The 26441-nt window shown below is 42.2% G+C and overlaps 1 protein-coding gene across 7 annotated transcripts in view; it reads right to left on the reverse strand.

The window, feature by feature from the left end:
- ZNF804A (zinc finger protein 804A) overlaps positions 1–26315 on the reverse strand; it is a gene marked incomplete at its 5' end in the record, with an annotated part of 254919 nt that extends 228604 nt beyond the window's left edge. For all 7 annotated transcript variants that reach the window (XM_084522931.1, XM_084522934.1, XM_084522933.1 and 4 more), the window contains one exon: positions 26154–26315. In XM_084522931.1, coding sequence (XP_084379057.1) covers positions 26154–26315 — 162 coding nt within the window. The remainder of the gene's footprint in view (positions 1–26153) is intronic.
- Between the last annotated feature and the right edge of the window lie 126 nt (positions 26316–26441).

Here is a 26441-nt window from a genome sequence, read left to right on the forward strand (position 1 = left end):
ACTGCAAGATTTTCATTATTCACTTAAAGGGTAATATAGTTTTTAAACATTTTTAATAGAACTAGCTGCATGACCTACTAGTAGCCAATTACATCTTTTCTTTTGTCACTTAAATATATATCACATTACTCATTTTAAAAGGACACACACAGATCTTTTAGGTTTAAAATTGTATCATTTAAAATGCACATATTCCCTAGTATACAAAGCATATGCACGTGCTCTCAGTTAAGTATTTCTCTGTGATATTTTACATTTGCAGTATTCAAAAGTATTGCTGTTCTCGTGGTGGGCAAAGTCAATGGTCAGTACTTCACGTAATCACTGATACATTTAACTTTACAGATGAATTCTCATATTCTTATTCATTTTCACTCCTTTACCTGACTGACTTACTTCCACTGCATAACCCAGTTTATCAGCTGAGGAAAATCAGGGATAAGCATGAAGTTTCTAAAAGGAGTTATCACAGATTATATCATAAATGTCACCTCAATGGGATTTGTCACTCGATATCTGAAAGGAACACATTAAGTCTATAGAGGATAACAATTGCATTAAAATATAGGGAGCTGATACTGAACTGGTCATTAGATACGTAACGAACTCTTTCAATCCACATGTAAGTCCTAAGCAGCATACTCATAAGCCTATGTTGGTATGTTCAGACCAGAAAGCACGTGCTGTAGAACACTTCACCTAAGCCCTTTTTCTCTGGCAATTACTAATCTTAATTTAAATCATTTAAAACGCTATAGAAGCCTCTCTTGTATCAAGGCACATACTACATGATGAAGAGTTGTAATTTGCTGTGGATTTATTTATTTATTTATTTATTTATTTTTAGGAAAGCGAAGTCTCCTTTACTCCATTAAAAACAGTTCCAAAAAGATCAAAATAATACCGTTCACCTCAAATAAATGAGTACTTTATCAGTTAGGCTAGCAGAATGTTAGCAATCCTTAAAAATAATTTTATAAAACATATACGATACTCTTGGCTAATGTCCTGGCCCTTCTCAGTGAGGTTTATGACCTGATGAAGAGCAAGAGGAAGGTAAGAAGCCTCTGGATAGCTCTGGAGTCTGTAACACATCTACCACCTACCAGATTCCTGCCACATTTGCTCTAAACATTCAATGGCATCGAAGCCATTTATGTTGTCACCAACAGAAAGATTTTGCATCTGTGAAAGCAGCTGAATCTTGGGGTTAGGGGAGGAGTGGGAGGGTGAATAAATAAATCAAATTAAATGTAGCCTGTAATGTTTGTATCTCTGATTCCACAGACTTTTACTGTCATTATTGGTGAATTCCCAATCCTGAAAACACAAAGGAACAAAACTTGAAAGTTATCTGTACGTACGAGCAGGAGCACAAACCAGAAGAAATACAATTAGTTTCCCCTGAATAAAGTTTCTTGCTTTGTAACATTTTTTTTTTTTAACAGGTCTTTCTCAAAACACATGAAACAAGCAGATTACAATAATCAAATCTGTTTAGAAATAACTCATTATAAATTAGCAGAACGTTGATGAGAAGAGCTGTGTCTCTGAATTGACATTGAGACAGGCCACACTAGGATCGTTCAGAGCACATCCTCTATGGCCTCCCACTCCTGAACACAGGTTACAGTGGTAAAATCACTTTCTTTCACATCAGAAATCTAAGAAGGGGGAGGAAAGGGGGGTTAAAATGCGAAAATGCCATCAGTAGATAAGCAGGCATAGCTAATTTACTGTGTGCATATTCACAAAATGTTCTCTCTTCAAAATGTGCATCAGAGCAATAGAGATCAAGACCCTTACAGGAGCATCAATCGGTAACACATTTCTTTTTCAACCTTTTTCCCTCTTCCTACGAATCAGCACAAGCAGTTAGTGATTGCTGCTTAATCGCGATCAGAAGGCAGAAACTACAGACTTTCTTTCAAAAGCGAGCACAAAGCCCATCAAAATCAATTGCCAGTCTCCACATAAATGCCAAATAAACAACACCCATGACATTAGGCTGGAGCTCAGGCAACCTGTGCTTGCTAACTGCTGCCCCAGTGTGGTGCATGCTTTAACAAACGTAAATATTTGGATTACAAAGGAAGAAACGGTCCTGTGATAAATTCTCTCATGTTCCTTCATTCTCTTGTGTTTTTCTTTAAACCTCTACATGCATATTAGCAAATACTGTGCTTACTGAACACTGTTACATGTCAGATTTCCCCTCTACTGGCAAACAAACAGAACCTCCTAAATGCACGTTTCTTTTATTTCCCAGTTCAGCTGCTCATTAAGCTTACCTTAGGTTTGCCAAGCCAGATACATACATGTAGCTGCCTTTACACACACACCCAAATCCACCGAGGATTTATGCTACACTGACTTGCACAATAGAAGAAAAAACCCTATGACAGGGTTTTTAAACCTATGACAGACCTTCCTCTCCTCTCCCTTAAGGTGTTTCAGCTAGACTCAGACCTTCCCTAAATTGCAGCCAGCTCCTTCCTGCCAGCTCCACGGTCTTCTCCATTAAACTGGGGTGGCAGACTCCCAGCCCCTTTCCAACAGCCCTAAAGGAAAACAGTGTCCCTTGCCTGTTGCTTTCAAGCATAGGGAAGGAAAAAAAAAAAAAAAGAAAAAAAAAAAAAGAAAAAAAAAAAGACATAATTGGATGTATATTTTCTCTTTCAGTTACATAGCCAATTATGCAGCAATCCATGCATTTATGGATTCCGAACCTGCCCGCTACCCAGTCACTGGAGGACAGCAAGGCTGAGTTATGTCAGATACAAACACATGGAAATGGATTTTATGCCGGATTCGTGCTCCTGGAAGCTCTAATTTAACACCAGCACAGACAGGCGACGCATGACTCAGTGCAAAGTCTACCGGCCAGTGCCAGCCTGACACATGCATATTAAGAGCAAAGTCTGTGCTGCGTCCAGACAGCTTTCTAAGGCTGGTAGCTAATTCAGAACAAGCGTGAACAAACTGGAAAGAGACACCTATGGCACTCTCCACCCAATACTGACATTCAGTTTTCTGTTTATTTGAACAAAGTTTATTAACGCCCATCTTCTCCTGGACTGCAGAAGTGTACCAGCCACTCCATTATCCATACCTACTGCGTTTTAAAGAAATGATATTCGAACAGAAATCACCACTCAAGTAAAAAGTCTACGAAGGCAGATATCTGTGTAAGAGGCGTGTGGTGTACACGTGTTCATTATTCAGGAGTAGAAGACAGGAATGTAAGACACAAGCATCTTTTCTGAAACTGTGTCCCAGATGGGAGGAACTATGCTCACGTAGCAGGTTTCATGGAATACTTACTCTCAACTTGCAAGGCAAAGATTACCTTACTTTCAGGGTGATTTATTCACAAGTTGTCAAGAAGATATTATAAATGCAAAATATTCACTATTGTCTTAAAAATAATTAACTATTGAACTTCCTTCCTTAGTAGACCTTCTCGAAATCATCGAGATTTTACCTGTAGTTCTTTTCTTAGGCTGATTCCCAAGGCAGTATCTGATGTCCAAAGTTGCAAAAACTGATTTTGCAATAGGAGTGCAGTGGTGACCTTCTTAACCAATTTAATATGCCTGGAAAAGTTCTAGATAAAATAATCTCTCCTTCCTGTAATTACTGAGGAATCTGGAGGGAGGTAGCAGAAAAGTGCTGTAATTTTAAACTGTATAAATGCTACATGCCCTAAACTCCACAAGTAGATTTTTTAATTAAAAGCATACCACCATTAAAGCAGAAGGGGGGGGGGGGGGGGGAGAGACAAAAAACACAAGATGGAACAAATAACAGGAATAAAATAATTCACACTTTGACAGATAAAGTAAGTGCTCGTGTACTCTGCTCCTTTTCCATGAGGCCAAAAGACATGAGTATTAGGAGCACGTTGAAGGGGAAGAGGAATCTCCACGTCCTTTGCCAGGCACTTGCTCAAACACGAGGCACTGTGCGGCTGGGTATGCGCCACAGCCACTGATCAAGTGCTGCAAATTGCTGTCCTCCCAAATGAAGTTCCATCATTTAAAAGATACGGGGAATTTGTAAGATGGGGAAACGCAAAGAAAATTAAGTTGGAGTCTGTAGATTAAATACATCCCTTGCTTTTAATATACCTGTATGCCCTAATCAGGACTTGTATTCAGGAAGATTTGAGTCCCATCAGCTGGTAGAACAGATTAGTATTCAGAGTTATCTCAAACTACAAAAAAAAAAAATTATAATTCTCCTCTCATAAAATACTTGTATCTTTGAAATACAATAACAGAGAACAGGAGAGAAGAGGGCTGCAGGGAAGAATATTTATTGTTGTGTTTTTTTGTGTGTGTTGTTTTTTTTTTTTTTTCCCAAAGTATGATCATCAAAAAATACGGAGCAACAAACTTAATTAGTTTTCCTCTAATTATCTCCTCTGCCAACCACCTCTCCCTTTTTTCCAAACTGATTATCAAACAGATGTATTCAGGATACAGACCAAAGTTACTTCATTTCAATTACAGGTCTCTTCTAGCTGAATTGCAAGAAGCTGCAATGCACAAGTACAAAAATACCCTCCTTTCAATAAACCCCTTTTTGGCAAGGCAAATTAGATCAGCTGAAGGTTTCTCCAATGTCATGGATGCTGACAAATGCTCCTGGACGCCACCGTCCTGCATTGGAGTCATCTGATCCGTGCTCGTGCTTGCCAGGACTTCGCTAATGGCTATTTCCAGCCTTTGGCTTCCCACTCCTGCACCCAGCTGTGCTGAACTACTCTTGTCCTTATGCTCTCTTTGAGAAAGAGCCAACTCATCTTGGTTGGATGTACCTGGCAAAAGCAAGCCCTGACACAAGTCTTTTTTCATCAAAATCTAAAGCTAGAAACAAAAAAGGGGTGAAAAAAAATACCTAAGGGGAGAGAAGGAGACGAGTGGCTGCAGTCCTCCCAAAATGTCTTGACGCATGCAGCATTATTTGTGACTGTGCCCTGGAAATATGCATTCACACCCTGCACAATATTTACTGAAGCCAAAAGGAATTAGTTTTTTCTTTGTTTGGTTTTTAAATAATGAACAAGACTCGCAATTACAAATCAGCTGACGTTCTCAAAAATCAGCATTCCACCTGTCTTCCAATTTGTATTATTTGTTTGAAAATTACTGTTTCCAGCAATACCGCTCTTCATTTCCATGTTAAGATTAAAATTTGCACGTTATTATCCTACCTTACACATCTATTTGAAAATCAGCACTTCTCTGCAACTGAGAGAAGTCCATTAATTCCTCTTCCCCTAACTTCAGCTATGCAGATAGCACTGAGCTGAAGAACATTAGTAAATGTTAGAGGTAAAAGAAGGGAGTTGGAAGGGATTTTAAAAATGATTGCTACCTACCCGTACATTTAACTCAGATTTTACTGAGGGATTTCTAGGAGGGCCAGGGGCCAGCTGAACAGAAGGACCCAAGGCCGGCAGGTCGCAGTCACCCCACTCAGGAGCATCATGTCCAGTTGTTACGGGCAGCTGGCAGCTCAGGTTAAACATTCATACCAAAAGGGAAGTGCATCACCACCAACCTGGCTGCCTTGTAGTTTAAAATCCGTACAGAGAGAACTGCATGGACATCATTCCACAGGAAAAAGGTACAATTTCAACCCTGTACAAAATACTTCTGTACTTTCTCTGAAAAAAAGTCATGAGTCCACAGAGGCATTAGCCTTCCTTAATTTTACAGATACTAATCTCTTGAAATCATGAACTTAACTCTTGTAGCCTTTTTATACACGTTTCACCATTTTGCTACAGCAATAGAGAGCAATCATGTCCCAAAAGTTCATGCTGTATACATTTACTGACTACTGCAGACATTTGCAAATATTTTACATAGGAAAAAAAAAAAAGTCTCACCCAAGCAGTCAAAAAAATGAGCTCCAGCACTAAACTCAACTGCAGTTTTGCCACCAGCATCAACATCACTACCTTTGCCCTTCAGGCTGTCAAAGTGCAAAAGAGACAGAGAAACAAGAGTCCATCAGCCTGGTCCCACCTTTGCCTACCCGAAGTTTTGCTCCACGGAGCAGAGAAGCCTTGGCCATGCCTTGGCAGAGGCATGCAATATAAGAAAAGCACAAGGAAGATAGGAAAGAAAGAGCAAGTGCAAACAGTTTAGACATCCCAAGAGACACAGGATAAGTAGAATTGTAGACACCTTTTTTATTATCAGGATTTATTTAAATCCTAAAGCTAAATTAGTGTTTCCCCATGCTATTTCGTGTGTCCAGATCTAAGCAAAAGATGATTGCAGAGGGCTGAACAGAAGCACCGAGTTATTTTGCTGCGGCAATATTGCAACAACTGCTAAAGAAATGAGAGAGGGCAGCTTTGCTGTGTTGGTGCCAAGCTACTCTTGTAAGTGAAGCACAGCATCCAATTTAATTCCTGAACTTCTGCAGCAAATTCCTCCTAGTGTCAGACGAAAACACAGTTAAGGTTTTAGCTATCTTCAAACGCATTTTCTAGATGCTATGCTTTGTTTCTCTGACCCAGTTCATACGATCCTAAATTGAAAGAGATTATGAATTAAACTTAGGCAGTGATAGGATCACAAGTTTTTTTGTTTGGTGAACTTACTTCAATAGAATCTGATAAAAATAATAAACTACTAAAATATGCAATCACAGCAGAAAATCTAGAAAATGGGGAGCTACTGAAGGTGTAATTCCTCCTGCTGATGCAACTAATCCTGATGAAGTCAGAAGGGCCACCTCCTTGATCTGGTGGGGGCTGATTCTGCCTTCAAACACTTGAAATTAGCTTGTACTTTTCATTATGTCTCCACTGATTTTAATGATGAGCAGACCAATTAATTTCAAATGAGGTGTGAATGCTCAGCTTGAGAAAAACAAAAACCAACAGCTAATATAAACTGACTTAATAAAAAAAAAAAAAAAAAAGTGTGCTTTCATAAACACAGCACAAACTTCTGCACTTTCTTCTCTCACCTTAAGAAAAAACAAAAAAAAAAAGTATGTCTCTAGTCCTTTTTTTTTTTTTTTTTTTCCTCTGGCAGAACTACATCTACATTAGTGGACAGACCTGCATTAGTAGCTCCGTTCGCAAAGCGTGTGCTTCTGAATCTCCCAACTGTTCTCATTTACGATGCTTTTATTCACACATTGGAGAAGGCTTGGAGCACACAAGTGATGTTGGAAGATTAACTCCAGGCCTTGCCTAAGGCACTCCAACTGCTCATGGCCTTCCAGCCTGCTGAAGCAGAGGAGGGCCAGCATGAAGAAAAACCCCTGGAAGTCCATACCCTGTGCACACATGGTTTCTGCTGCTCTTGCTCTACAGAGCTGCTTCCTTTGTCCCTCATTACTTGCTAAAGCAGACATGGCCATCATATGGTGAGGAAACTGCGTGCACATTTGTGCTTAACAGAATGCTTGCATACAAGCACATATTACAAATATATATATAATATCACAGAATCACAGAATATATGATACAGATATATATATCTCCTTGTCTTCCTTTATCACCTAATGCACTAGAAAGGACACAGTTTGTAGTTTAAGTATATTAAAAGCATAATATCCAATGTGTACCTTATTATTAGAGGGCAATATTCTGATTCTGGAAGTAGCACAGTTTCTTCGACAGACAGTAATGGCTGTACTGCATTACAAGGAAATGACACAGCAAGATAGATGCATTCCGTGATGCAGTCGGCATAAATATGTACCCTAAGCAGATGAGGAACTTTACTTCCAACAATTTATTTGGATTCCCTCGACCCAACACAGCTTTCAAAGCTATGCAAGGGCCAGCCACTGGTTTGCTATTAACATACTCCTTGGTAGGCTCACGGAGGGCAGTTGAGTTTTCTCCAAGAGGAATCCAGTTCATGAGCCCCAGCACTGCCACACACATCAAACCAACGTGTGGTAAAGGGGAAAAGGCGACTGACTGTGACAGTACAGTATCTCTGAAAGGAATTAAAATGTAGGCACAGGCCAACTACTTCTACAGACCTTAAGCCTTATTGCAGCTCGTATGGCTCGAACAGGCAATACCTCTAAGAAGGTGACATTTGTCAGCTGTCCTCTTTCTTGTCCATTCCCATAAGCAATGTAAGGTGATTCAAATTAGTTTAGTGCAGAAGGAAGGAAAGCTAAGCTGAATCAATTTACCCAGCATTTCTCAGACTAAAAGCACGCTCAGATATCGTGCGGCCAAGCCAAGGTAATGTGATCATTCTTACATCCCCATGATTAACTGAAACATTCTCTACTTATTGCCCTGAGAGACATAAGTGGGTCTTTTCTGGCTTCTATTCATTGTTACTGAACAGTGAAGATGATGTGGAGATGGTGAGAAACTAAAGCAATCTCCAGGCTAGTCAGCAGGTCAGAAAAGCATAAATTACCCAAAGACACGTACATACTACACACTAACATCACAATAAACAGAAATACCTGATTCGGCCACTACTGACTGTTCAGCTAAAGTAGGACATACAAGATATCTCATTTGCTACATATTTTATTAGTGGAACAGCAATATTTGACCCTATTTTGAAGATGTTGCTTACCAACAACTTGCAATTGTTGTTCTGAACACCAAAGGTGAGTGAGATGCTGTTTGACTCCGGAAGAGCGAGATGGGAACCACTGATATATGTCCAGGTCTCATCACGAGACTTGACAAGTCTGATGATAAACAAGTCTTTCAAAGACTAAAACCATAAGCTCGAGAGTTACAGGATTGAGTGCATGAATGAATGTACTAAAGGATTCATTTTATTTACCTCTGAAATGCAGGTAATGTTAAAGGAAACAACAGATCTACAGCATACCTCAGAAAATGAAATATTGCAATTAAAACTAGCATTTAAAATAGTTCAAATAAGTAAAATATCCATGATGTAAGCAGGAACCTTTCCAGAAAGCTACTTTTTGTTCATGTGAAGAGAGTCGAGTTCTCTGTTAAACATTGTGTCAGAAAACCTTACGATTCCTCCCCGCCTAGCAATTTGAGCACATTAAATTATTATTCTACATGCTTAATGCAGTGTAAGGAAGCTATTTCTTTTGTGATATCTGACACCTTTAAACAATTAACATATTTCAGTACAGGCTGCATTTCAAGGCAGTAAGTAGACCTAAGTATGAAATAATCCAGAGGTACCTTTCCTATCAATGGACTGGCTGTAACATTAAAGATAGTAATTTCATTGCATAAGGAATCACTCGTCTTTCCCCTGAAAGATTTTGATCTTTAAATATTTCAAAAAGTTGCTTTTTCAGGCCTCAGGTGGCAGTAAATATATTTTTAAAGATGTTACCTCTTCACTGAATGCCTCACTAAGTGGCTTTTTTGAGCAAAATAGCCCCTTTCCAGCTATTTAGTTTTTCTGCACATTTGGAGCACCAATTTGATGAACAGCTCATGTGGGTGCCCAGCTCTTTACAGCTGACCACTTCCCGTGTGCATATATATCAAAGAGCACATGCTTGTGGATGCACAGGGAGCACACAATTACCGAGTTATCAGAGTATTTGGTTATTATGGGCATCTAGAGAGACTGTTCTGGGAGATGAGCTGGAGAAAAGAGAAGGGAAAGTCTTCAAGAAAGCCTCAATGAGGTTTGACAGGAGTCAAAAGTTTTCACAGTCTCGTTTTAAACAAGCCTGCATGCCTTTCAGAAAACATGTTTAAGCAATATTAATTTTTCAGTATATGCTTTTTGAACATCTCCTTGTTTTTTTGACTTACATAGCTCAAAAGTACAACAGAAGGAGAAATTTGCAACGCAGCTCGTTACATACTGGAGCAAGCTTCGTGCTGTCACGGGTCCTTTGGATCTGCTCAAGAAATGCCCAGAGTTGCAGACTTCTCTTTAAAGTCTATTTTTCTGCCAATATGAATGTTGCCCTCTTCTAGCTACCAAAAGTTGAACCTGCCTTAGCATTTTTAGCACTATTGTCTAATGCTTCCATATGCCTCCTTCTTTGTTACCAGACAAATCCCCCTCAACTTCCCTCATCTCTCCTCCAAGATCACTTTTTCATTACTTTTTGACATCTTTCTGTTCTGAAAAGCAGCTCAGGTCTTTCTTAAATATCTGAAGGTGAATTCACATCTGGTTTAAATGTTTGGCACCATGATGAAAGAGCATTTAAAACAACAGACTCAAGCTCTGCCACTGTCTCCTTGTCCAAGAAAATGCAAGAGCATAAGAATTTTATTGCAAGAAAACTTTAGATCTCTTCATTTTCATGGGACCACAGCCCGTTTACTCAGCTCTACCTGAGTAAACACAGCCTTCACCGTGGTGTTTGTATTATGAAAGGCGTGGTGTCCATCCAAATGCATTTTATATAGATGTGCACACGTGCATGTATGTATACACCACATGCATCTTAGTGTCCTGCCAGTTTTTAGCAAAAGAAATATTCACAATAACCATGCAACCATTCAGAAATACAAACTTCTGACTTCTGTTTTTTCAGGCTTTAAAAAGACTTTTCACACTTGTAACTGCGCCCAAGAACAAATGCAGTATTACAAGCAGAGAAATAGAGTAGCATAAACCATTTTTACTATTTCTCATCTGCACTAAATACAAAAATTGTGTGTTTTCCAAATCAACTAAATGCCAGCTGCAACGATATCATTAAATCCATAGCAAATCTAACAAATTAATGAGGAAAGCAATTAAGGCTGTATTAGAGACCTTATTCTTACTACACAATCAAAAATGCTTCTTTACTTTTAACAAAGAAAAAAGTCAAAACAAAAGCTTAGAGCTTGAATTTTCGTTTTCTCATTGACCAAACGCATTTAATCTATTTCTCAAATGGCACCATTTTTTGAGAAATAACTTGCAAAGATCTGTGATATGAAATGGAACAAAGCTCAAAAAATAATTTAAAAAAATAATATGAAAGCAGAGGCAGAAAGGAAAAACATGAAAAAAGAGGAATTAAGACCAAAAAAAAGGTAGTAGCGGCATGAGACAGAGACCATGTTAGAGAGCTGTATTTACGAAATCATCTTTTGTTTACAAGTGATGTAGTAGGCAAACCCTCCCCTCAGCTGATGGATATAAAAGAAATGAGCATGAGTAAAGAAAAAGGCAGCAAGAAAGATAATACTAGATGTAACTGTATGGTTATAAATGTATATGATGTCAAGGAAAATTAAATCACTAAATCTGTAAACTTTCTTTATCTAACTCTGAAATCCAGGGCTTTGTCATCAAAATGATCGCTTACAAGACAATCCCAGCACTCCCAGGATTTTATTTTTTAAGGGTTTAGCCACACATATTAACTTGTCAGCATGGTATTTTAAAGTTTAATGATGTTTTCCTTCCTTCCTTTTATTGCTAAATTTGGTAGTCTAGTGGGAGGTGAAAGCAACATAGCCGTGCTACCCAAGCTAGCCCATTAGCCAGGTGCTGCAGCACGCCACTGCCCAGCCAACCTCCCATTTAGCCATCGTGGTGACCAGTACTTGTCTTCTGTGAAGCTCAGTTTCATTCCATCTATATCTGTCATTTTAAAAAGTCAACGTATGAAAAATGATGAAAGAACCTGAAGTTCTGGTAGACAGTAAGTGATGAGAATGACAATCTGGTCAGAATGGTAAAATTTAGAAAACTGAATTGTACGACTGCTTAAGAACCAACAGTGAGATCCAAGTTCAATACACAGCTGATATTTCCAAATATTTGCAGTGAAAGGAGCAAATTTGGCAATGTTTTTTCAAGAACCTCCATGGATTCAGGTCGTCTCACTAAACAGAAAGCACACGTACGGAGGGTCAGCTGGAGTGGGCTGAGAGGTTGAAGAGCGAGGACAGAGGATAGAAGCCTCCACCGAGGTTCAGCTGGCATGGAGCAAGGTGACAGCAAAATGAGTCAGCGCTATCCAAGCCAGGTAGGGTTCCCACAGACGAGGGAAAAAAGAGGGGAGGATAAGACAATGATTTACAGGGGTCAGAAATAAAAGTTATGTCTCTGTGTAGAAATCTTTCATATTAATTTCTGTTCCTTCACAAGAGAAAGAGCATATATATATACCCAACGGATTACACGTAAACTTGAGCAATTAACAGCAGAAAAGAAATTCATTTGTCAGCTCCTGACAAGGACCTCACTGTTCTTACAAAATACGAACAAGCCTGTCTTACAAGTGTTAGAAAAGGGGATTTATCTAAACACCTTCCTGAGAAATGGAGAGTTGTATTTGATATACCAAAGGCAGCACAAGTAAAGACTGCAGAGAAAAAAAAAAAAAAAGAAAAAAAAAAAGCAAAGCATAGCCAAACACTGCATTAGCAGCAAGGTATTTGATGCGTGGAGGAGGGAAATAGGGAAGTGATATAAATAGGATAATGTGAGCAGTCCCAATGATGTTAATGAGACTATGTATAGAATAAGCACGTCACTATAAACACAGACCACATGATCCACCCTCGTATGTCCATACATTAAGGAACCATTATAGCGATATCCAGGTTATTCTTATAGTTTCCATTTTTATGTGGACTACTGGGAACCATTTTGATAGATACATATTGTGATGCTGGAGTGAGCTCAAAAACAAAAAAAGCCTCAGTATAATCAAGACTAAAGGAATTGGTGTGTGAGGAAAGAAGAAAATAGCAAAGTGTTCCAAACTTGGAAAAGATGCAAGTAACGCAGATTCTTACAGCTTATAAATATGTGAAGAATGTAACCAGCAAGGAGGGACGGTAATTAGTCAGGACAAAATGAGCTTAGCTTTAATTAATGAAAGGGAAACAACTGCAAAAATAATATGTGTATCAGGAGATGCCTTTTTTTTTTTTTTTTAATTGTACAAAAGTGCAACAACAGTTATTTTAAAGCATAAAGCATCCTACACAGATGTGCACATCAGGTCATTTCAGGTGCAGTGGTAATCTAGACCTCCATTAGGGTGCAGTCATGACCCTACCAGATGGCTGCTAACATGAGTTGACCAGAGAGCCTTCTGCGACCTCTGCCTTTGAATGACAAACCTTCTGTTCGCAGCCACACTGCACAACAGGTCTGCATGGAAGTACAAGTATTCCGAGTACCTATGACTATTCATTTGAATGAAAAATTTGAAGTGCTTACAGCAAATAAACACACCTCTGAAGTGATATTACCATTCTGATGGACCATATGGCTTCGGTGTATTTACATGTATACAGCAGTGAGCTCCTTGGAGCCTTTTTCAGGTGAGCTGTGACAGAAGAGATGCATTGGGCTCGCAAGGCACGTTTGGGTGGGAGGTGCAACTGCGAGCTGCCCACCCCACCCAAGCTTCACCACTGCTGTGTTTAAGGTGTTTCCTCAAGAAATTTATTTCTTTCCCGGCCCAAGACCAAAATCTGTAGCCAAAAGTTTGTGTAGCTGGCAACAAATTATGTAAAATTCCCTGAGAGACTTGCCAGCAAGAGGAACAGTTGCTATTCTAGAGGTCAGTGTTTCATTTACTAAAATCCCATCCACCCGCTAACAGCACTGAGCTCCCTCAAAGTTTCTCCTGTCTCATGGGGAAAGTCAGATCTGCTCTGCAGTACCCCACAAGCAAACAAGAAATATCACTGAACACTAGACATCACTAACTTCTTGTAACACCAGTCCTATTACTTTGAGGGACGGCAGGAGAGCCTTTGAAGAAATGGGGCATTGAGTAGCTCTTCTTTGTAGGCGGCTGCCATATTAATATTTGTTACTTACTGTCCCTGTTTCACTGAGTTATGCTGTGAAACAGAAATAGTTATATTAACCCTATTGTAATCCTGACATTTCTTGGAAAACGTGGCCTATGGGTAATTAATCTTAGAACTGGAGGTAATATAGTGCTCTCCACTTCACTGACAGCACTACTCATCGTGCATTTATAGCTAATACAAGGACCCTTGACAGGGGAGAGAGAACCAGGCAAATGCGTTAGGCAACTGCGAAAATGAGATAAAAGCTACTGACTTTGTACCCTATAATTCACCAAAAGCTTTCTTCATTTTTCCTAGAGTTAAACACATACTTTAAGAGACAAAAGGTCCATTTTTTCCCTCTCAATGCACACATGTGAGACTCATTAATGTTAATTGGATTTATGAATGCCCACTGAAAAGGGAAGAAACTGTAAAGATTTCACATTTGCGAGGAAACAATCAGAGGAACAATTTCTTGTGTGTCTAGCTGATGAAGAGATTAGGAAATAATGGATGAGTCATTTTACATTATGATTCAAAATTCCTAAAATAGATTAGATGAAAACACTGATTTCTGCACAGGTCATATTAATGTAAAGGAATCTTTCTAAGAACCCGATTTGAACCTTCAAGTGTATCTGTGCCTCTAATTACCTAGCTCTGAGAATAAATCGTGGTCTCTGAATTGTAATTATACAGATTTGTAGCAGTAATTCAATCTGGCAGGTGTAAAATACAAGTGTAATTTCCTCTATCCCCCCTGTAGTCTTCAAAGAGACACTGAACTTGAGCCATTTGATAATTTATTCCATATTGTAGCTTTCACATTTATTATGCATCAAACTTCTGATAGATCTTTTTGGAAGGTGATTATACATGGCTCTGGTTACTCTACTGATTCCAAAATAAATCCAACATTCATTTACCCAGCCTGCAGTGGCCAAAAACTTCAAAGTAAGCTCAAAACTTCTGCTATTTGTGATGGGGGTAGGGAAGAATAAACAGTCTTCATGTAGACAGACTTGCTCTATGGGGACTTCAAAGCTGCTCTTCTCCCATCGAATGAATTGGAAGCTGTCTGTTTGTGTTAAACAGCTCCTTCTTACAGAAAAGAGATTGCCACTTGCAAATAGGGAGAAGCTGTGCTTTGGCACTGTCTTTCCCTCAGAATCATTATTTACTTTGAGTAAATCCTGGCCTACAAGAAGTCAGTATGGTGCTGCATCGCTGTGTTAAAGAAGAGGCCTGAATATAGAGAAAACAAATTTATATATATGTATTTCATACATGTACATATGCATATAAAATAAAGACAACCCACAACCACCCCATTCCCACTGTCTGAGGGGGTGCAAAATACCCGGCCAGTTTCCCGGAGATACTCAAACCACGGAAGCACACACTATCCATCCCTCAGTGCGACAGCTCTGTGGGCTGAGGAGTGGAAGCTTTATGGCTTTTTCCTTCATTTTTCCTCTGCCATAATCTGCATCTCCAGTAAGACAGGAAAAACTGCACCTGGTTACTGCACACTAGCAAAAGGGTCAGCAGAGGAGCGTTCCTAATGCTTTCCTAGACCCCAGCACCCGCCTAGCAGACTGACCTGTATTGGGAGAAGAATACATGTAGGATCAATAGATAAAGGAATAGAGTGCAGACCTTAAAACTTCTTGATGCTTCCTACTTCAAAAGCACATAAAGCCTCCCCTCCCCTCTTTAAAAACCACTGGAGAAGAATACTTTCTGTTGTAGGACTTGGAAAGCATACAAGGATCAGCACAGGTCACTGCTTCCCAGACTTCTTTGCCGACACACTGAAGGCATCTGCCCATGAAGAGTATCTCTGGATGACTGATCGTGGATTTCCTCATCTCTGTCAGTGCCAGACAATCAGCATACAATAGAAAATGCTCAGTTTGATCTATCTTGCCTCTGCACAATGCTGTTCTACTGGAAACAAATCAACTCCTTTATCGGTAATCCTCTTGGGTGCCTTTTAAAAGCCTTTCCAAATTAAGATTATACTCGCCAGCATTTTTTAATATGAAAAAGTGTAATCAATAAAATACTGCTGATAACTCAGATGATTTGCAGGGGGGGAAATTAAATATGAATTAGTTTGGAAGAGTTCCGAGTCCATCATCTTTCTTAATTATAAATTGGGTCACTGGCTATGAATTGCATGACTCAGCTCAGGAATGCCTAAAAAGAAATCATCAGTAGATTGAACAGTTGCATTTGATTTATTTCTCAGAGCTAAAACAAGCACTATATTTTGGACCTCTGATTGCTTAGGAGGTCCCCAGAGAAAGCTGGAGATGTCGCTCCTGTCAGCTACCCGTCATCTGGGATGAGGGGAGACGAGTGTGCCCAGTGACCCCAAAAAGCTGTGAGCAGAACGTGACAGTGACATGCCCGGCTCCCCAAGGAACCTCCTTACAGCAGAATGAATGAAAAGCCACTCTGCTACAGACAACGCAGACTGATAACCATGACTGAGGCTGGGAGGGGCGTTCAGTCCCATGCTGTCCTTAAAGCACAGCGAAGCAGATTAGGGCTGCTCAGTCAAGCTTTGAGCACCCCCAGGGATGGAAATCCCACAGCCTCTCTGCAGTTTGACCACCCTCAGGCTAATTTTTCTCCCCCTGTGTACCCACAACTTCCAATCACAACTTCCAGTGTTCCCACACGTGCCCGCTGCCTCCCACCACACACCTCTGAGAGGCATCTGCCTTAGCAGAACACCCCAAATCTCTCAAGCTCCTCAAGGAACAGAGCAGATGCTACCACTGGCACGACAAACATGCTGGAAGGGATACGCAAAACTTTGCCACTGAGCTACAGGTACTCTCCGTTGCTGATTTCATCTCATCATCAACTACCGTAATTCGTTTGCTGTCCTTGGTAACTTCTCCTTTTCTCTGTAGCAAACAGCTTGGGCATTTGTGTTACCTTCCCATACCTCATTGTGGTTTCCCCTCCACCACAAGTGCACCGAAAACCTCTGCTCTGCAGGTCCACCCTGGGCAGCCCGTAGCTACAGCTACCACCACATTTCGGCAGACTTCTTCCAGTTCTGGTGCCTTGACACCTCCACCTCCGTCCCCATGAGCTCTCACAGGTGTTTCATAAAGAAGCTCAGGGACTTCTGGCATCCTGTTGGTAGCAAGCTCTCTGCTCACCAGGCCACGAGTACTACAGCTCCGTAAACCCCCAGAAGTATTCCTTTAAAACTCTTTTAATCTCTTTCTAGTCCTTAATTCTACCTCCTAGTTCACTTACTTGCCAAACACACAGCTGCCGGATGATTTAGAGGCTCATTTGCACAGTGGAAGGGCAAGCAAATATTATCCTGATTTTTCTCCCTGCTGAATGATTTTTTCCCCCTCAAACTTCACTATCAGAAAATCAGTATCACTATTAGAAAATTCAATGCAAAGAACCAGCAAAATCCAAATCTATTCATCAGAGTATTCTCTTAACCCGAGAATATTCTAAAACATCAACTACATTTTTAAGAAAGAATAAGCTGCATGAAAGGCTCTTCAAAGTGCAGTGTCTATCAAAAATCTGTTTGATTCATTTAAAGTTGTTTACTGCTCATGTAAAAGAACATAATGTTCTTCCTGTAATTACATTAAGTCTCACTTTTAAGAAAACTGAAACTTTTTTCTTTTTCTTTTTTTTAAATAAAGAACATTTGGTGAAAATACAGTATTTTGTAAAAAAATAAAAATAAATTATTGGACGCTATGGTCTAGTGTACTGTGCTGTGAGTAAAAGCACAGTAAAAAAAGTAAAAACTTTTGGCTTTAAAGATGTAGGCTCAGGTGGTTTTCACTGACTGCTCGGCCAACCCTCTCTATACATCAAAACCCCACACAGACCAAGGGTTGTCCCCACATTTTTATCTCCAGCCATTTTATGAAACTCCACTTTCTGAAGCAGCAGTCGCCGTGCTATCCGCTAATGGGTGCTGGGGCCTCCTGTTGCAGGCACTCTCAGCAGAAATTAAATACTTGGGAACTGCAGCTATTTAAACAGATACCCTAAAAGAGCAATTACATTCCACAGTGTAAATCCATTTATAAGTGTATTTACTATAACTTTATGGACACCTACACACAGTAAAAGAATTTTATTATAATTATTTTTTAAATTACAGTCTCAGACGCATTGATTCATATTAGCTGTGGAAGGATGTTATCAGTAAGCTGGAAGGGAGGCAGCTTTCCTGTTCCAGGAAACTTATCTCTAATAGGTGAAGAGACAAATTCTACCAGACATTTTGCAATAAAAAAGTTTTAAGAGGAAGACCTGGCCAAGACCTGACCAACATAAGTAAAGTGGCTAAATGTGAGATGTGAGAAATGTACAACTTCAATATTGGAGCTGGGCTGGGCCCCAGAGCCTCATCAGTTGCTATTTGCGGAACGGAGAGTCTCTAAAAATATCACAGAAAAAAAAAAAAAAAAGTCATTTTAAAGAAATGCAAATGAGCATGGTCAGACAAAAAGCCTGACCAGTCCAAATTATGTTCCTAAGTCTTTTGTACAAACTGAGAATACTGATGAGACTAAAAAAAAAAATCTCTCCTGGTTCCTCAAGCTAAATCTAACCATTTTCCAAGGCATTTTTTAAGAATCTGAAGTGAACCCCCTAGTTGTTGTCAGGACTGCAATGCCAGGCTGGGGATCCAGTGTTGCCCCCCAGGCCTTATTTGAGGATTTGCTCCTACAGCAGTGGGAGAAGAAATGGCATTTCCTTTCTGACAACTCTCTGCATAGCTACCACCATGGGGTTGGAACCCACGTTCCCATCTTGAAAATATTTGGAAATTTGCTCTCTGAACTAATTTACAAGCAGGGTTGCATGGGAATTCATGTCCACGCACAATTTGGATTCTTGGAAAAACCATTCTCCGCCGAGGGCAAAAAGAAACCCTCTGCCCAGCCCGTGCCCCTGCCACAGCCAGTCCTCGGAGGAAGGCAACTGCAAATACATTTTAACAAAATAAATTAATTACAGTAGGAGTTTACAATTCCAGCTCCCTCATGCCTCCAGGCAGTTTCTTATCTGTACTGGAAAAACAAGGTTAAACATGACAAATATTGTGCCTCCTTGTGAGTAAATGTTGTTTTGTTTACTCTGTGTTTGTTTTTTTTTAAACAACATCATGCCACAGCTCATCATATAACCATCTCTCAAGGATGCTGGAGGAAGAGCATTTGTTCTCTCTCCAAAACTGTGTGGAAAAATAAAAAAGGGTCTGACTAGTGCTTGTTCATAGCAGTTGGCCCAATACAGCCAAGCTAGGACTGCTCGATGCCTCTCCCATGCGCACATTTGAATAACAACTGAGGGAAAAAATAAAAAATAATAAATAAAAAAAAAAGCAGCTCAGTTTCTTTTGCCACCAGGGTATGTTGAAGAGTCTTTGCGATAACGAAGGCTGCCATCCTCATTAACTGTATTAAGATATTACATAATAGAAAATACTGTGGATTGATTCTCTGGGGTTATCCAGCCCATTCCTGTATCCCAAGATGCATCTTATTCAACAGCACTGGCTTCTGCAGATGCTCCTTGTTCCTGCTGCTGTGCCTAAGTGCCATGCAGAAAAGGAATTATTTTAATTGTCACCAGGTAGGGGCATCCAAGACCTTGCAGACACTTGGTCAAAAGCCCTGCTCGAAAACCCGCTGTGCTAAACTAAGACTACTTTTGATTTCGGTGTCCTCCAGATCTGCTCCTCACTGTAAGCATTTTTTTCAGCGGTGAATCCCTCTTGGCAGCAAAGTCAGCAGAGCAGCCTGTTTCCCACACCCACAGAAGAGGTGAGACTTTCAGAGTTGCAACCTGCACGTAGAAAAAGTTCAGGAGGACAGTTTCAGAAGCCTAATGAATCCAAAAATACGCGTGGTTTTGAATACAGAGGAACCAAGTTGCTGTTTTCCACTCAGCGTATTTGAGCAGCATGTTAAAATTAATATTCTGTGTCTCTGAGCTGCAAGATCACTACGGACATTTGCATCAGAAAATATTCAAGGCAAAGGCCCTCCTCAGACTTATTCTTTAAGGCCTTGATCTGGAAAAAAAAAAAAAAATCTGAACAAGTGTACTAATTTAACCATGGTAATAGGCTAATTACATTCCAGAGCATACCGATGTGTTTGAAGTTTACCATGCATTTAATAAGCTTTTACAGTACAAAAGCTCAGTCGTAACTCTCTGTTTGAATCAGACACAGTCTCAGTTTAAATCTGCTACACATCAGACACCAGCTCCTACTACTTTTTGGACCAGACCCTGCACCTGCACAGAGTCTGATGTAGATGACAGTGCAGAGCACACACGGCACTTACAAAAAAAAAAAAAGCAGAACGACTCACGGCAAGAGCAACCGCTGCAGGTCAGCACCTTCCTCTACTTTGAATACTGTTCATACAAACCAACCTTGGGTTTGAAAACAGTAAAACAAGAATAGCAAGAGTATTTTATACTCACTGCACGAGACTTGTGACCTCTCCAAGTTGCTTTAGAGGAGCACTTAAGTTATAATAGCCTCCTGTTCACTCAACTGGCTGAACCGATCCTGTTGATGATGCTCAGAACCAGTGCGCTTACCTACAGCCTTAAACAATGTGAGGAGTCACTTGCCTTCACACAAATTAATGCAAGAAGTAGAATAAAGACACAATTTTACTGTTACTTCCATTTTATTACCTTATTCCATTATTTTCTCAGTAGTTTTCAAACACTTTAATGATACTGATTAACTATCAAAATTAAATTAGGGAGAATTTATTTATTTTTAACGTTGTAGTGAGTTTCAGGTTCTCTCACAGAAAAGACGTGAATATTTTCACATTCTACGCTCAGAACACGAGCACAGCAAAATACCAAAGCCATTAACATCTCCACAGGACACAAGCTATAGAAGTAAGAGGTGATTTTTCTTGTCCTGCTCCGCCAGACTTCACTATGTAGCTTGATTTTTTTTGCAGGTTGCCTTGCCACCTAACTTCTCGTCCAACTGTTAGAGCCACACCCCAGGAAAGGCCATGGCACTGCTGTGACTCCACGGGCACAAGCCTGTAGGTGCACGCTGCAGTTGGTACCACTGCTCACAACTGCTGTATACAAATACCCATTTACATGAGGTTCAGTTCAAAATGCTCCCTTTCAGATGATAAGGATGCAAACCCACATCGAAGGGTTGGCTGTACAGTGCCCCAGCCAGCTGCTGCTCCACCTCCAGCTCCTGTCTTTGCAGTTACTCAGATACTGTCCATGGTACGGGAGCTCTCTCCAGATACATATAAATATATACGTTCTCATAAAACACATCTTTATGTCCACCACCACGTTTACTTTAGTGGATCTGGAAATACATCAGTATTCCACAAAATGCAAAAGAAAGACAACAGACAGCCTGAACAACAGATGGCATTTTCAGAATACACCAGTGTAATCGATTCCTGAACTCCATCGAGTTTTTATAAAAGCATAACTAAAGCCTAGAACTTCAATATATATATTGTGTACAATCTGTTTACATCTTTATAAGCCAGTGTACATCTTCATAACCAAAATGTGTACACATGTATGTACATGCAGACAGACACAGAGAGTGGACAAGCATGTTACTGCCATACATCATAATGGATTTCTGTGTTTAATCCATTTGAAACTCCAGCCCCTGGACTATGTGCTCAACAGGAAAGTTTTTATCTTACCCCCTTTCTATCAGCATCAATTAGACTGACTTAAAACTGGACTTAGAGCAGCCACTGAAACCACCCAAAGGTCTAACTCTTTCACAGAGCCCTTTGGGCAATAATAGGGCCTTACTTCTGATCACCATTAGAGAAAATGTCCAATTAAAAATCATGAACAAGCCCTCTGTGGCCAGTTCTCCATCACTGTAAACCTATCTTTTGGTTTATATTCTGAAAGACGTTTTAAAGATTTAGCAAATCACCCGTGGCTGTGACTCCAAACAACCGATTTCTCCCTCCAGAGAGCTATTCTTTCACACAAGTTTCAATACTTTTTGAGATTATAAACTGCAACACAGCACCACAGCGAGGAAGATGAATTACAATGAAAGACCAGTGTCATTTGACCTCTGTAACACAAGGCATAAAGCAGCACGCGCTACACGTATGAAAACTTTAGGAGACCCATGGACAAAAGGAAGAGCTGTAGCAAGTGGCAAGGTATATAAACGGCTACTGCTAAGAAAAGGAGACTTGGGAAAAGCTTCAAAGTCCCTGAGTGTGAAGCCTGACAATAAATGGCCACGCAATCAGGCCTGCGCTCACTGCTGAAACGCCAAGGCATGAGCATTATTGCATAAATACATGGGAAGAGCATCGGAGCTCTGTTTGCCTTTGTTGCATTTTACTGACTTGCATCATAAGTCGCAAGTTTCTTCCTCAAAACACGTCTGCCACGCGACAGACAGAGCGATCTGTTTGTGCAGACCAACAAAACCAACCACAGCATCTTTCCTCGGGAGCTGATATGCCGCCGAGTACTCCAGTGGCAGATTAGCTATCATTATGAGATTGCACCTACTTGAAGACTGTTTCAGATAGCAGATGCTGCCATGGGGAAAATAACGCCTTATTCAAGAGCCCAGATACCACCACTTCCATTTAATGCAACTCCCACATTTTCTGAAGAAATTTTGTAAGTTTGGATGCTGTTCTTCCACATCTGTTGAGCGTCTTTCACGTCAATGGGTAATTGCTGTTTATTTTCCTGGTACGGAGCAATGGATTGTAAGGGAGTAAGCGTGCCCTCGCACACCGAGCGGTGATGCAGGCCCGTTCGGGAGCACACACATGGCAAAGCTGTACCACCAGCTAGCCAGGACCGTACAGAGATGTGCATTCCCTCCTTTTGGCCCACCGTCTCACTCAAGGCTCATTCACAAGTGGTTTTTTCTTATTTAATAAAAGAAGTGCTTCTCACAGCAGCCCGTTTTCCTCAGACTGCCTAAATCCACTCTGATTTGTTCCTTCTCATGCCTTCCCTCCATGCGTGGCTTTTCCCTCCACGCCTTCTCGACTGACAGAGCCGTGGCCTTCCCTTTCTTTGTAACTTCATAACTCCATCCCTCACCCACTCCTCTCCATCTCCTGAACAACCCTGTCCCAGATACCTGCTCTCAGTGGGCACTACAGCTAGGCAAGCATTCAGGAAAGGACGTGCCTGTCAATAAGGCACTAGAAGCACCGCTGTTTCTCCCCTTTTACCAAAAAGCAGCCCTCCGATCCTCTCCATTGAGAACAGTGAAGACTGTTCTCCACATTCCCCACCTCCGTAGGGAAGTTGTGCCTCTCTCAGCCCCCTTCCCCTCACTAAGGTCTGGGCAGAAGGGTGCTGGCTCCTGCTTCCCTGCCCGACCAAAGGACCAGGGCTCTCAGGGTCATTAATGGAAATCTGTGCAGAGTTTCACTCTCCCCCCACCCCTTTCTCTTTTCCTCATTTTTTTTTTCTTAAACCAAAATAGAAAGCACAAAGCTTTGTGCTTCATGCTCCCTACCTGGGGAGCAGGGACTTGTGGCTCTTTCTTCCTGTTACCTTATGGAAGCTTTGAACCAAAACTTTTTAAAGCTTTAAATGGCTTTAAATCTGTGTGAAACAGAACACAGCCAAAGGACAAGCACATGAGGATCACCTGCAGGGACAAACAATTGGGAAAAGTACTTCTCAGTGTCCTCTCATCGAGAGCAGGGCAGAACAAAGCAGGTCCAGGTGAATCCCCAACCACTGCAGAGCAGGACAGGAGCCCCAAGGACTTTCCTCCCTCAAGAGCTCTGAGCTCTGATTTTGCAGCCAGGCTAGCATTAAACCATCTCAAAACCAGAAACTATCTGGATTCAGCTTTGTCAGGGTGTTTTGGTGATGCAAAAGCACAGATGATGTCAAAATTTCAGGGCAGTAGCTGGTGGGGGGGGAGGAACAAACAGAAAACCCAACTTCATCAGCCGACTAGGAGCAGCACTTTCCTACCTGCTACGAAACTCCCAGAGCACACGGAGCGTTGTTACTTTCCAAAGTTCAGTGTCAGAGCTCTTCAGAAGGAGCAAAGCTAAACACATCTGCCAGGTTTTGCACAGAGGCAATTCCATGGTGTGTGAACAAAGGCTGTCTTCAGGTTCTCCCCAGTTTATGAGGGAGCGGGGATTTTCAGAAAGCGTGGATTAGGAGCACAGATGAATACAGACAAAACAAACTGAGTAGATGTGCCCAAGTCAGAGCTGCTCTGAAATATTTCTGGCGTTTAGATTTAGATTTACAAATTGGTGGTTCTCCTAAGCTTACTCTAGGATGGAAGACACCAAGAGCCCATTAAAAGGGCTGCATTCCTATCAGAACTTCCAAAAACATGCTCTACTTTGTGTTAATAAAGCTTTTATTCTTTGTAAGGTGGAAAGCCTCTGAAAAGATCTAATGTTTGATTTCCCAATAGCAGCTGTCTGAAACCTACTTGGGTACCTCAGAGCTGTTAGTCTGAGCTATCAAACCACGCCACGTTGCAACTCAGCCTTTTTACCTACTTGATATTAGAAATCCCCCAAACACAAATAAACCCTGGTGTCTGCATACAGACCCTTTATCTTATAGCCAGGGACTCCGTTATGCTGTCAACGGAGCAGGCACCAAGAGCCCTCCCCTTCCAGAACTTCACCAGTTACACAGCTTGCTGCCCACAGCACAAGCTTTAAAGGCAAGGTTTCTGACAGCCAAGCCGTGAGCAGTGCTATCTATTCCCCCACAAACATCTATTCTCCCTCACGGCAAAGCAGGGTTGAGTTAGATTTCTTTCCAGGGTGTTTCAAAGCCTATGCAATATGCTCATTTGAAGTTCAAGATAACACCAGCCTGACTTTGATCACTAGTGTTCGCACCAAAACATACAAATCTGGACTGTTTCCTGATACCAAGAAAAAAAATAATTACAAAACAAGAACAAAACACCACTGAAACAGGACCCACGAGGAGCTGCCGGGTGATACACAGTCCCAAAGTTACACCAGAGCACTCTCAGCCTTGCCAGCCCCTCGACTGAAATTGTTCTGTAGAAAGAAGACAACGTATTGTGCAATTCCTCTAAGCGTACCGGGTTTTGCAACTGTAACAGGGAGATATTACACACATATTGCCATCTCATGGATGCTACAAATATTTGTTTAAAATTCCGAGAATGTACTTCCTCACAGAGAAATGTGCAGAATCCACAGCAAAGAGAACTGCTGTAAGATTTACAGCATGAAAGCAGGAACTTTACACTTGAAACGGTCCAAAAATCTGCCTCCGATTCTCTCGTAGTAGTTACTATTTTTACGACTTGGCTCAGCCTTGCTTTAATCTCTTTATTTAGGAAGAAATTGCAAGCTTGCCAACTCTAGCAAAACGTTAAGCACTTCAGTAAATTCCCCGTCGACACAGGTCGTGCATTCGAGGGAAGAAGCAGGGAGGGAGCGAGCCCAGCTCCATCCCCTGCGAGGGGGGTTTAGGAGCGGGGCAGGGAGCGGTGGGCAGCGTGGCTCAGCCCCACACCACGCTGCGGCCCCCTGCCCGCCCTGCTCGGCCACGCTAGCGCCTTGCTGGGCAGCAGGGCTCGGGCAGCGTGGGGCTGAGGCCTTCAATACTTGCCCCGTCCAGCTCGGGTACCGGCTGCGAGGCAGCAAAGCCGGCAGGTGCGAGGACACGCACGGAGCCAGGATGCTCAAGCATCCGCGTGGACTTCACGGAGTTACCGAGCCAGGCTGTCAGAGCTGATCAACTCCATCCAAACCCAGGGGTTGTTTGAAAAAAGCACTCGGCAGCCCACCGAGCAGCCGGCCAACCAAGCAGCCAGCACAAACGCCTCTCGCTCCTGCAGCTGCCTGCGAGCAAGCGAATCCTCCTGCCCAAGTAAGTGTGCAAGTTTGGGCTGCCGCTTGCCTCGCCGCGCACCGGGGAGCTGGCAGCCCCCTGGAGACCCTCTCCGGCTCTGGGTGGCCGGGGGATGCCCCCAGCCCCTCCTGGACTCCACGCCGGGGGCTGTAACCCCCCGCCCGGGTCGGGGCGCCCATTCCCAGCGTTTCTAGGGCCGGGCTGCAGATGCTCGGCCCCGCAAAGGGGAGCCCCGGAGGCTCGCAGGGGGGAGCGGCACCCGCGGAACCCCCCCGGGGGAGCGGAGCGCTCAGCCCCGGCCCCGCCGCACGCCCATTTGCGTACAGAAATATTAAATAAGATTAAAAAGAAAAGCCCGGCCAGGGCTCCAGCTCCCTGCACCAGGCGCTAACGCACACGCAGCAATTTCCATTTCGCCGGAGCCGCCGCTGCGAGGAGAAGGAGAGCGCGGAGAGGCTGGGGGAGAGTGGGGGGTAGGGGCTGGGGGGGAGGCAGGAGAAGCCATTACCAGAGTTTTGTCCCCGTTCTTGCTGAGGGGGCCTCGGAAAACTCCCTTGATGTTGCGAAAGTGCCCGTTGCTGAGGTGCGCCGAGCTGATGACGATGTAGTAGCACTCCATGGGGCCGGGGCTCCCCGGGCACTGGGGGCCCGCTCGGGAGCCCCCCGGCATGCGCGGCACAGCCCGGCACGGCTCGGCACGGCTCGGCACAGCCCGGCTCGCCTCTACACCCGGCGCGGCGCCTGGCGGGGGAGGAGGAGGAGGAGGAGGAGGAGGAGGAGGTGGTGGCGGAGGAAG

The sequence above is a fragment of the Aythya ferina genome (genome assembly GCF_964211825.1).
Source record: "Aythya ferina genome assembly, chromosome: 6".
Lineage (NCBI taxonomy): Eukaryota > Metazoa > Chordata > Aves > Anseriformes > Anatidae > Aythya > Aythya ferina.